Genomic DNA, 13,015 nt, shown 5'->3' with positions numbered 1-13,015 from the left:
GAATCAAACTACAACTCAAACTCTTAGAATCCGCGACTTACTATAAATAGTAAACTTACTATTTATAGACGGTCGTGATGTCTACTAGTGCGCAAGGTTTTCGGCCAAAAATAGTAAGTGTCCTATTTGGCTTCACCAAACCGTTCTCCTAATTATTCTAAGCTCTTTTCACGTTGGGCGCAACTCCTAAAGCCCGACGGATGAAGAGTTATAATCAAACTAAAACTTACTATTTATAGTAAAAACGAAATTAAAACAGGGAAACGACCATCAATCCAGGGGTTTTTCGCAATTCCGGGCTGCGCAACCCAGCGTAGTAGGGTTGGTTGGCTTCAGTAGCTCGTTCTACCCCAAAATCATATATTTTACGTCACATAACTCATTCCGGATTGCAAGATACGCCCGATTTAAGGTTCGATAGTCTGGATCACTTCTGTCGTCGACCGGGCCTTTTCTGATCCATCTTGGCCATGTAATTGTCCGCGACCCGCTCTACATCATTTCTTTAACCTTGGAATTCTCTTATCCAAGCTGACCCTTAAAAACATGTTTAAAAAGATGCTTGGATGTGGAATTCATTTGGATTTTGTGGACAATTTAATAATAACTCAATGATAAATTTTCCATGGCCGTCGTCATCGAAAATACAATTTCAAAAAACTGGGTGCCTGTCAAGATAGCAAGTGGAATCCAGGGATCCATTAGACAGCTATCATCTTATTTCTTGTGCCAGAAAACTCTGTTCATGGATGAGAGTAATAGTTATTGCATGGAATTAATATATCCAAAGTCCCCAATTGTCTCGTCAATGGAAAACAGTTTCCATTTCCACATGGATTCTGTCCATCCAAACATGCCCTAAGTTTCTTGTGCTCTTGTAGATTGCTCGTTCCTGAATACCAAACTGACTATAGCAGACTTCTAAATTTAACTTCTTTTTTCAGAATATTGAAATCGATTTGGTATACATATAAATTTTGGAAGATACATTACAATCAGATATAACAGAAGCAATCATCCATGATACATTATTGAAGGTCATCCCTCTCTACTCTGGAAATGAGAAAAAGCAAAAACAAGGAAAAACATAGAAAAGAAGTTGTGTTTGCTTGCGTTCTCATGCCTATCTATATTTGTATCTCAATATTCATCCAAGTAGCTGTAGAGCATCTGATCATTCTTTGATTTACGCCGGCTGAGCAAGGCCTTGAGGAGGCGTTTGCTTTTGCTGGGGACTTGTTCAGTCTCCTTCTGTCCATCATTTTCAGGACGCACTCGCATCGATGCTGATTTCCGAGGTGCTGATGGATACTGCATGTACAAATGACAGAGAAAAACCCCAAGTGAAAACAATGTATTTTCATCCCACCATCTGTTTCTGCCTTTCTGGTAACAGCAGATCAGTGTGTATCCTTCTTGTACAGCACAAGGGGTTATACAATGCTCGGACCAAAAGTTCATACACTACTGTGAGGATTTTCAGTTTGTACTAGTGATGCCCATTGTTCAGTGATCCAAACCACAGACAAGGTGGGCCACACAGAAAATAACCCATTAATTAAAAAAAACTTCCCATATTGGAAGATCATAGCTATAGACGGTACTTGAATTTCTTTGAGGTTGAACATGAACTTTGGCTCTATTTTCTTTCCGATATTTGTTGGCTACCTATTTAAGGGTCAGGACTCGGGAGTCTTCCAATCTGGGGGATTTTGGTCAAAGAATCATGCATTGTGGGGACAATAATGTCAATGGTCTGGATCAGTGAACTATGGTTGCAGAAACTGAAAACCTGAACAGTACAGTACAAAATCTTTGAATGAGCATTGTATGATTCCTATATAAACATAATTTGCTAAAAAAAATAATCTGTCAACCAATTGGGATGTATAACGTTGTTGGATGGTGAGAGGAGACGTGAAATTTCGTCAAATTTGGGGCATAGGTCGTGTTTGGATGCCAAATGAATTGCAATAACATGCAAGTGAGCAAGTTGCAGTTACCTTAAGACTTCATATTGAGGAACTCAGATCCAAATTTCCATTATGGTTTTTTTTTTTTCAAGTTGGATTGAAACAGGATGTAACTGCAATTTGACGTACTTCCTCGTCATGAATACTAAGGTCATCATGATGTGGTCATTTCCTCTTTTCCTGAGCTAATTATTCAAATTCAATTCAATAGTGCATCCAAACATCTTTGGAAATTGGAATTATCACTTAAGTAGATTAATCCATGATCTCAGTTATCGGATACTAATCTCAATATCTCATGGGTCCTCCCCTACTCTTCCGACTGCTAGTTTAAAGCCTGGCATGGGGCAGATTTCGGTAAGCAGAAAATTCTGGTTTGGAGAATGTCCCTGGCGGCAGTGTGGTGGGTAATTTGGGAAGACTGTAATGGGAGATGTTTCAAAGGGGAATCTCATGTTGTTGGGTTTCTTATTAAGAGGGTTCATTTCCTTATAGTGGAATGGGCCTCCCACGCGCTGCATTTAAGCAGTTGTAATTTGTCTTCATTCCCCTTTTCATAGGTGTTTTGGTCCGCTATCTCAGCGGCTCAAGCCCCTCTTTTGTATCCTTCTTCTTGTTTTATAATATTTCGTCACGTCTCAAAAAAAATAACACAAGTACATGACACTTTCAGATTGGTATTTGGTAGCCCAAAACAAACTAACACCCCTAAGACTGACCCCACCGTACCATCTTACCCACCCTTTGGATGCACCAGGTGGCCCATGTTAGCACAACCCAGTTATCTACAAGAGGAACCCGATACCCAAAATCGATAAAATCATATACCACTAAGTAAGAATGAGTCTTCAACAACAACACTGAAACCTTTGATGCCTAGATATTCTTCGTCGAGAAGTCATAGGCAACAGGATCAAATGGTGTGTTTGGAATAGGGCTGTACATTGAGCCGAGTCGAGTCGAGGTGGGCCAAGCTTGGCTTGACTCGTCCATGCTATACTCAAGTTCGAGCTTGAGCTCAACATTGAAGCTTGGCTTGTTTGCCAAAGCTTTCGGGTCGAGTTCAAGTCAAGCTAGTTGTTCGAGTTTACCTCGGCAGTGTAAGGGAAAGAAAAAGAGGGAATGGGGACGGGTAGGGTCGGGTAGGGTTTTTTAGTAAAAACTTTTAAGTTTTTAACTTCTTTTTTTAAACTTAAATATATATAATATATATAATATACATTATTAAAATATATTACCCGAGCTCGAGCTCGAGCTTCGAGTTGAGTTGAGTTGAAATACACCATGGTCAAACTTGGCTTGAAATCAACTCGAGCTTTAGTAAACAAGCTTGACTCGCCTTGAGTTGGCCTTTCAAGCCGAGTCAATCCGAGCTGAGTCGAGCCGAGTCGAGCGAGCTTTTAGAGCTAGCTTGACTCGTGTACAGCCCTAGTTTGGAAGTTGCTACATTTCTATCGAGAGGAATGGACATTTTAATGAAATTCAGCTGGGTGTGGCATTTTGCTCACCATTTAGATCTGGTTTAACAGAAGAAAGCACATGAGATTGCTCCCAAGGCTGAATTTGAATTTTTGTGTGTCATTCGCAGGAGTTCAAATGGGGCTAAATGTTGTTTTGGGCATGTTTCCAAACTGAGCCCATGGCTATGAACAGATCAACACCATCACCCTTTATATATATATATATATAGGGAAATGGTACTATGAGGTCGACCCCATGGGAACTTCCCATGAGGTCGAGCTGTGTGGGCCCCACCGTTATGTGTGTCAAAAATCAACACCGTGCATTTGATGGGTCCCCTTTAGGTTATGTTATATCCCAAAAATCAGCATATATGGAATTCAGGTGGGCCATACAATTTAAAACTATGTGAGGACATGCCTAAAGTATATAAAATCACTTTGCGGGGCCCACCTAATTTTTAGATGCGGCTAAAACTTGGTCTGACCCCCTCATACAAATGTGACACACACAATGGATGGAATGGATTTGTGAACCACATCTCAGTGGGCCCAATAAATGATTATGAATGTTTTAACAGGAGGATAACCCCTCTCAACTGTTGTATGTGGTGTGGCCCACCCAAGTCATGCATTGGCTCGAGGTTTAAGCTTGTGGCCCACCATGGGATGGTGCATCTGACTAATGGGATAGATGTTTGACACACATAAAAGTGGGGCCCACACAACTCGACCTCATGGGAAGTTCCCATGAGGTCGACCTCATAGTACCATTTCCCATTCCCATATATATATATATATATATAAAGATTCAATGCCAATCGTAAAGGATTTGCTGATTTATCATCTAAAATCCAACCCCAACCCCAAATGATATTGATATGGAAAAGGGTTAGATGATGATGATATTTCTAGCGACTTACATTGGCCACAATGAGGAAGCTGCAATGCCCAAAACAAAGATACATAACCTATTTGGATATTTCACAGGCATGACATGTGACACATGTGTCTGTAATCTTGTGTTTTGTGCTCGGACAAAGCACATTAAGATAGATTATCATTTTGTTTGGGAATTGGACATGTGTATTGAATTGTGTGTTTTCTTTGTTCCCTCAACTGATCAGACCATTGATGTCTTTACCAATTGTCTCACTGGTTCTTGGTTTTGCTTTCTATAAAGTAATGTTGCCATAGCTGCCATCAGTTTGAGGGGAAGTATTTCGGTGTTTCACACATGTTGCACATGTGAACCACATGTGTGTAATCTTGTGTTAGCAAAAGGCAAATTTGTAATTATTCTTAATATAAATTGTAATGAGATACCCTAATTTGGGCACTGTTCATCTCCCCAAAACCCTATTCTATCTAGACCTATCTAGCAATGCACTCAACAGGGATGTCATAAGAGCAACATGGGTAGAGTACAGGCAAAGCAACATGGGTTATGATTTTGGTGTATACACTGGGAGAAGTTTAAGATGCTTTTTGAGAATATGCCGTCTACTTGGCACTTTAGCCTCTTTCTTCAACATAACTGTAGTTCAGACCCCTTTACTCAACAAAGGGGCAAATCCTTGAAATGTAAGATATCTTCTTATGCATAACGGTTTATTTCCGATAGTACATAGATGAGAGTGGGACTATTCGGATGACAACAAGCGAATTCCGTTAGGTTGGAATTTTGAACTAGTGACAGGCACAAAGTATCCGTAAAAGAGAAATGTGATGGCTATCTGGGTATTTCACACTAGTTCATGCACATGTGGCTCACAGGTCTTCACATGTTGGTCACATGTGATACACGTGTGAAATATCCAAATAATGGCGATGGGTAGTATTTCAAATCCTACTCTTCCTGCACGTGGCAAGTCTGCAAGATCTGGGAAGTTCATTAGGACAGTCCCAATGTGTCCAGTTAATGAACTGTTAAAAACTCAGTCTACAGTGCACATTCAATGAACTCCCATGAAATGACCAGATCAGCCAGGTTTTCAACCTGTTGGGGCCCACATGTTGAAGAGGCTGGATCTCACCCTTTTCGTGTTTCAAGAGCAGGCAAGTCCAAGCTTGCAAGCAGCTATAACAGGGTTCTTTTTAGAAACTTGCAAGAGATCATACCAGAAGTTATTGTGCTTACCCGTCGTCCAGCATTTGAAGAGTTTGGAGTGGTGGGTCTACTAGTCGAGAGAGATCCAGAACGAGATAGAGGACGTAAACCAGGCACTGGTGAAGCTGCTCTTTTGTCTTGAGTCATGCATAAATCATTATCAGTACAACAAACCCAATGAAGACCTTCGAACCCAATTGCATCAAATCAGAAAACAAGATCCCCAACCATGGAAGCTCAATACCTGCCAGATTACCTGTGAAGAAAAACGTTCCAGGTCGTGGCGAAGGTGATGGAGAACGCGATTTCCTGCATGGAGAATCCAATAAACCACACACCTCCAAGAAATTAAAACATGCTTTCAGGAGGAGAATTTCTTGAACCCAAAAAAAAAAGAAAAAGGACCAACTCCATTCACCTGACTGAAGACGGTGGAGTGTCTCTAATCTTCGAACGAATTGCTGGAAAAAAAAAATCACATAATGATATGAGTGGATCGTTTCAATATCTCGCATTACATCGATAGAGGAAGTCCATCATTACCAGTGCGAAGTTGATGCCAGTCATAATCCTCATTGTCTTGGTTGAAGCTTTGATATCTTGACAGAGTGGGTCCAGAGCTACTCATGGGTTCCTCTACTGGATAAGAGATCCGAAAAACCAGAAAAGCCCACAAATCCTATCTTAGTAATGTAATCAGGAATCCAAATATTGGTTTTAGAAACCAAGTTTTGGAGATTGAATATACAGATGGTATTACAAGACATTGCTTTCTTGCTATGATGTATGAAGAATGAAAATGAGGAGAAGAGGAAGATTAGTAGTTTGCCTGGTAAGATGTACCGCTTATGGTACTTCGGTGTTGTGATTACAAGCGACTGTTGCGCGATGCCCTCGCGGTCAATGAATTCTTGGCATGTACGAAGTCTCTAGAATACCAGCAAAGAAGAAGGGAAAAAATACAACTAAGTCTAGTTAGGAATTCTCAAGCATGGTTATAAAGCGATTAAATCCATGGTTTCAGTTCAATTCACGAGAAAATTTTGCATTCTCAGTTATACGAAGAGAAAGGAATGCAGCTTATCAGAAGCTCCCAACAGCTATTTTAGAAGCGATTTCAGAATCATTGGATTCGAAAAACACACAACAAACTATGGTTCCTAAAGCAAAATCCAATTCGACCGCAGAAGTACCTGTTCAATGCAAGAGACCCGGAGCTCCGTCCCCGAAACCTCATCAACCTTTTCATCCAAAAGGCCATTTACCTTGTATGTAACAGAACCCAAATGATCGACGGTGTTAACAAGAGCTTGAACTGCGTAATCTTTCAAGGTGCTCACCACTCTACATAAGGTCACAATTCAAATTCCAATAAAAAGAAGAACAATGGGGGAAAATGACAGAAGCAAAACCTGAATTCCTCGAAGAATAAACACAAGATGAGATGAAGTAGGATCAAAGGGACGTACATCTGTTTCTGGTCATCGTTGCTATAAGATAATTCAAAATACTCCGCCGCAGAGTACAACTGCGCCCTCAGATTCTTCAAATCCTGAAACCCAAATACAATATAGGAATTGAAAATCAAAAGCCATGTAGACATTAAAATGCCAGTGATTTGTGAGATGGGAAAAGAGATCTCGGGTTATTGAAATTATAGGCAATTTCCATTAGCTGAACAAAAAGGCGTCTGCAGAACCATGATCTATCAGAAATTTAAGAACCATTTACACCAGTCCTGACTGATAGATGGTAGACACACCTACATTGTACTACCAAGAGTAGAAAAAGAAAGGATATATCTATTAATCAGGTGGGTGTGAATATTTAAGAGATAAGTAAAATCTCCTAATTGAAATAAATAACAGAAACCCATTTGTCTTCGGAGGACAAAATACCCACAACTGAATGTAAAGCTGCATTTTCTAGAATAAAACAGAGACATCAATTCATGCAATACAACCATGGAATCAACAGCTCAAAAGAAAAGAAAAGAAAAGAAAAGAAAGAAAAAAGCTCTTACCCTGAGACTGTCTGAAAAGAGCAAGCTCTGCTGCATAGAGATTTCATCGTAAGTCGATGCGTCTTGGGGAACAGACAGAGAAGAAGATGAAGACATGGTTTCCATGGCTGAAAATCTGAAGTGGGTCTTCTTCCTTCTGCAAAATCAATGCCTATTCAATACCAAAAACCAATACAGAAAGCTACTAAAACCCCTCTCCATAAAGAAAACAGTTGAATATCAGAACTTGGTTTTTTACTCCTGTCTCCAATACTCAAAAAGAGCAGACCAGAAACCCATTTCACATTCAAAACACCTCTTTTAATCCTCAATAATGCTGAGTGAAAACCCAAGAAAAAGACAAGAAGAGTAAAGAAAAAGAAAGTAGAAAAGAAAGAAGATCGACCTGTATTTTACTTCCTCAGCATCTATACAAGAAAAATCCCATATTTACAAAACCTCTATCCTTTTCAATCCTCAAGCAATGGAAACGACAAAAATCCAAAGAAAATAGCTCAGAAGGAGATGAAGCTGAGCTTGGTTTTCTCCTTCTGCAACTCATCCAGGAGAAAAACGCCTGGGGGGTTATTTTGATACTCTGGTAGAGTGTCATGATTCATACATCAGCACTCAGAATTATATAGGTGATTTAAACGGCCCAAATTCTGGGACCCACAGTAGATAGGTCCCTCAAAACAGATTCTTTTAAGCTTGTCCTACCTGTAATTAGTAAACTTCAATTGTTGAATTACGACCGTTAAAATAGATGTTTGATGATTGCAGGTAAGGTATCATTTTGAAGGTAGTTATTGATCGATGGCCCATCCAAATGTGTTCCCATGATTTGGACGGTTTAGTTTGAATTAAAAATATGTCATTTGCAAGAATTCTTAGTGCATGTGTATTAATCAGAATACTCTGGTAGAGTATCAAAGCTTTTTCTCAAAATTTCACCGCATCCTATTTGAAATCGTTTGGGTACTCGGGAGGAGCTCGTTTTGACTTTGTAGATTCAGGATCCAGCCTCACTGGGGCCCACATGAGGAGTGGTCCGATGATCGGAACCGTCTGTTTTTTGAAATCTATGATATAAGAGCCACGTAAGAAACTATGGCCGAAATATTTTTTTGGGCCATGACTATCTATAGCCGAATTTAAAACAATGACAAGAAGATTTTCAATGGCTCCCATTCAACTCTAAAACCCAATGAGAGAATCATCTATTAAGCTTCGACGAAAAGAAAAGAAAATTTTATTCTATCATAGGAAACATGGATGGCTAAAATCATGGAACCATCTCATCATGTTGGCCCAAGTTGGTGGCGACTTGATCTGAAAAATAAGACAGATATAGAGATCAAGGGGACCACACATTAAAAATCAGTGGGGGGTTGAACGTTTATCATCTCCAACAACTTTTGGATCGATACGATACTCGTTTTGTTGCTCTGGTATGGTCAAACTTTTTTTTTGACTGGTTAGTACACCCTTCACTGTTAGGGGCCCCTATAGGGATCGATACCAAGAGGTCAGTGTTGAAATTAGGTATCTTTCAACTAATCTACCACTTGAGCTATGGATGAGGGTGCTTTGGTTTTTCTAATAATGACCTATCCAAGGGCATGAACGGTGTAGATATAATAAATACATCATTTTTGGCCAATGGAACTTTGATCAGCCAGGTCGTTGGTTGGTGGTACACGGACGCGGATTAGCTGCCGTCAGGTTGACTAGCTAGACTCTCTACTGGAGTGACGTCACCAAGTTTTGTGAGCCACACCATGATGTATGTTTTGTATCTATACTGTCCATCCGTTTTGAGAGATCATATTAGGGAATGATCCAAAAAAATGAATCAGATCCAAAGCTCATAAGGACCCATCACAAAAAAAAGTGGAGAGAGTGATGCCCACCATTAAAAAGTTCTAAGGGCGATGAAAGTTTTTGATCAAGCTAACGGGTCGTTTGGCACCGTGGATTGGAGGGGATTGGAGGGGGTTTCAAATCCCCTTAGCTGTTTGGCAGCATAAAGTAATTAAGGATTGCCAATTCAGGAGTTTCCAATCCCTCTTCGAGGGGTTTGTTATCCCTATTGAGAGCTTGGATTACACCTAAAACCATTTCAATAGTTGCAAGTGTAACATATATGTCATTGTACACTATTATTATATTGGGCACATGGCTCACTAATGATGATCAACACCGTACAAACATTGCCTATGTAAATCAGCGCCGTCCAAACATTGTCCAGCACTGTCCAAACATTGTTCACATTAATCAACAATTAAAAATCATTGGTTAGTCACTCAGACATGATCTTATGCTTGCGGTCTATCCGACAATTAGAATTTCATCATTTTCAAGCAAAGCATATATTTCAATAGGCTTATCTCAACCATAGTGTTAAAAATTATATATTTCACTAATTAAGGATATTAAAATTAATTTAATAATTAAATTCAAACCCTCGTAAATATATCATGCATAAGTATTTTTGAATTAAAGTTAATCCACACCCTAGGGTGCCAAGCACACTGGGAGGATTGCCAATCCAGGGGGATACGAACCCAGGGGTTTGCGAATCTAAGGGTTGACCATGCTTTAAAATGATCTCACTCTCATCACTGTTTTCTGTGGTGGGGTCCACCCCAGCCTTGGATCTGCCTCATTCTTTAGACCTTGCTCTAAAATGAATCTCCAATGTATGGACGGCATTGATACAACACATACATCATGGTACATCATTGTGGGCCCACAGAAGTTGGTGACGTTACTTCCGTAGGCTGTCTCAACCTGTCAGTATTCAATCCGCGTCCCTGGTAACTGATTGGATTTTAACTAATTACAGGACAGACAGAGAGAGAGATCCAAGTGAACTTTTTGGAACTCGCGCTCACTCGTGCCAAAATATCATACGTGTACAAGATCTGAACTGATCATTGGTTGGGCCCCACCATTTTAGATTTCCTAGTAAAAAATTCAGGTTAGGATGCTCGTCCGATGAGTCAACAAATTCCCATGGAATGTAGACCGATGTCATCTTCCTTTGAACCGTCCATTTCCCACTAGATGAGTATACGGACCTGATTTCTGGGCCGAGGATGTCCATCGTGACGAGATGTCTAGATATCACACGTGAACCACTTTAGCACGTATAAGAGTCGAGTACCATAAAGGTTCAGTCGCGCGAGTGCGCTGAGGGCATGCCGTAGTTGAAGGGACAACATCAATGACAGCACGTCGGTAGGCAGGGAATCCGGCGTGTTTCGAGTAAAAAGTCTCCTTCTCTCGTAAGCAAAGCCATCATTAGTCATGACATGGGTGGGCCCTATTCAAAGTATCCACCATCACGAATGCCAACGTGGCTGGCTAGCCTCAGACCGAGGGCTAACTCCCTGTCACTAGTTATAACGCATGCCAGATCCTGGCCGTTCATCAGGTGGCACAGATTGTTAGCATGCCCTGGATAAAATTCAAGCGGCTTTACTCATCACGTGGGTCGCAAGTACTTGTTGCATATGGAACAGTTCATACGCGTCCATCCGAAGGGTGGACCTGACTTTTATGTTTGGGGTATATTCAAGGCATTCCCACCTGTTGAATGGTTTGGATCTCCAAAACGTGTAGAAATTTGGTACATGTGTCGCAAATAAGAGGCTAGATTTCACGCGAGCGACTCCAGTAGTAGCGCTCAACACCAAACATGAAGACTTTGGTGGGCCGTGGTCAGATTTCTATTTGTCCGCGGGGTCGGTACCCACTCATGTGATGGGGCCGAATACACGTCGGAAATCGTGAATAAGGTCCACGTGTCAGAGATCTGGCCATCCCATCACGGCGGGTACTCTGTAACAATCCCATGGACCAAAACAATAATGGTCCGCTAATCACGCAGGTCAAACATCTGTGACAATAAATGGGAGAATAGATAGAAAAAACCGTCCAAGAGAATGAATGCAACGTGCTTGTGCGGCCCACCTAGTGAGCGTACCACCCCTGATTTTCGGTCATGGCATCCTCAGAGTGCGTATTTGACGAATGGCCCAAATCTCCCCCACGTGTGCCTTACTCAGGATTCAGGAATCTCTGCTATAGCTCTAATGGAATCACGACGGACGCGGTTTGGCTGGTTACCCCAACCTAAAAGCTCTTTGGGCCCACCATGATGTATGTGATTTATCCACCCGTCTATCCAAAAATAAAACAGATCTAAAGCTTAAGTAGACCACACTGCATTACACAATGGGGATTGATGATGAAAACTTTTTATAAGCTACACATGTTTTGGATTCCCTTCATCTATCTATGTGACCGTATTAACAGGTGTGGACATCATTCCCCCGCTGTTTTATCTGTTTTGGCTTTTGTTACGGGAAAGTTTATGTGTTGCTCCGAGCTGACTGGTATTATACTTAAAGAGTAGAGAAGACCAACGAGGCAGCCTTCAGCCTGACTTAATCTCATTTGAGTGAAGTAAAGCATAATGCCGATGTCGCTCACCGAGTTGGACGGAAGGAGTAATTGTGAGAGCTAAATGTGGTCCTCTTCATCCTTAGCGGCAGGCGTCCTTAGAGTAACTGCCTAACCGCTCATACCTGCACGTCAATTGTTTATGGCTAAAGGCTAAGAACATGTCAAGAATGACGGGTACATCCACTCCAGTTGAAAGGTATAAATAGAGGGCATATTTATGAAAATAGGTACGCAACATCTTACACCCTAAGCTTACTTTACACTACTTAGATCTAGAATCTGACTTGGGCATCGGAGAGTCTCTACTTTAGCCAGGGTTTCCTTTATCTCACTTTTGTGTAAGTGATAGGGCTCGACATGAGATCTCAAAGGTCAATAAGGGTGAATCAAATTTCTGCATCAATAGTTTGCTTTGAGCTTTGAATCTACTCTTCTTCTTCTTCTTCTTCTTTTTTTTTTGTTTTTTTGTTTTTTTGTTTTTCTCATGTCTTAAAACGACTTGAAAAATGGATAGATAATTTGTATAAAACACGTACATCTTGGTGGGGCCCTAGAGCGTCGAACACCAGTTAATCGGATGGTGCTGCGGTCACCAGCCAAACCGGGGGTGGAGTGTTATGGGTAACAGCTCGGTAGGTGTTACTCTTACCATAGAGCCCACCTTAATTCTAAAAATCAGAAAGATCCAAAACTCATGGGAGCCATGCCACGCGAAATAGTGGGGATTAAATGCCTGCGGTGAGAGAAGTTTTGTATTAGGATAATACTTGTTCCTACAATTTATCTGAATGATAACAATTCTGCCAACGATTTGGATGGCATATAAACATCAAGTACAGCTCCAGGAATGTTTCAACGGTGGACGCCATTGTTCCCACTATTTTGTTGGTGTGGCTCACGATGTCGTGGTCTTTCAAAATAAATGGACAGAGTAGATTTATAAAGGAAATCCACGTGTAAGTGGAGTCGAGGTCGCTGGCAATCCGCTCGGAGTGTT

General features: G+C 40.9%; 1 protein-coding gene across 2 annotated transcripts; it reads right to left on the bottom strand.

Moving 5' to 3' along the window:
* Positions 1 to 909: 909 nt before the first annotated feature.
* On the bottom strand, positions 910 to 8,138 carry LOC131245215 (protein ABIL2-like). Of its 2 annotated transcripts, none has more exons than XM_058244520.1 (10): positions 7,952 to 8,138; positions 7,567 to 7,702; positions 7,013 to 7,095; positions 6,737 to 6,887; positions 6,373 to 6,472; positions 6,087 to 6,182; positions 5,962 to 6,004; positions 5,788 to 5,852; positions 5,574 to 5,680; positions 910 to 1,311 (listed from the first exon to the last, which is right to left on the bottom strand). In XM_058244520.1, exons 2-10 carry the CDS (start codon positions 7,669 to 7,671, stop codon positions 1,141 to 1,143), a joined length of 921 nt encoding a protein of 306 aa, XP_058100503.1. In that variant the 5' UTR covers positions 7,672 to 7,702; positions 7,952 to 8,138; the 3' UTR covers positions 910 to 1,140. The 2 variants fall into 2 exon arrangements, with proteins under 2 accessions (XP_058100503.1, XP_058100504.1); XM_058244521.1 differs by having other exon boundaries at positions 5,800 to 5,852; positions 7,952 to 8,136.
* Positions 8,139 to 13,015: the final 4,877 nt, after the last annotated feature.

The sequence above is a fragment of the Magnolia sinica genome, chromosome 5, assembly GCF_029962835.1.
Source record: "Magnolia sinica isolate HGM2019 chromosome 5, MsV1, whole genome shotgun sequence".
Classification (NCBI taxonomy): domain Eukaryota; kingdom Viridiplantae; phylum Streptophyta; class Magnoliopsida; order Magnoliales; family Magnoliaceae; genus Magnolia; species Magnolia sinica.
The sequence above is the reverse complement of the archived record's forward strand: the minus strand, read 5'-3'. Positions and strand labels throughout refer to the sequence as shown.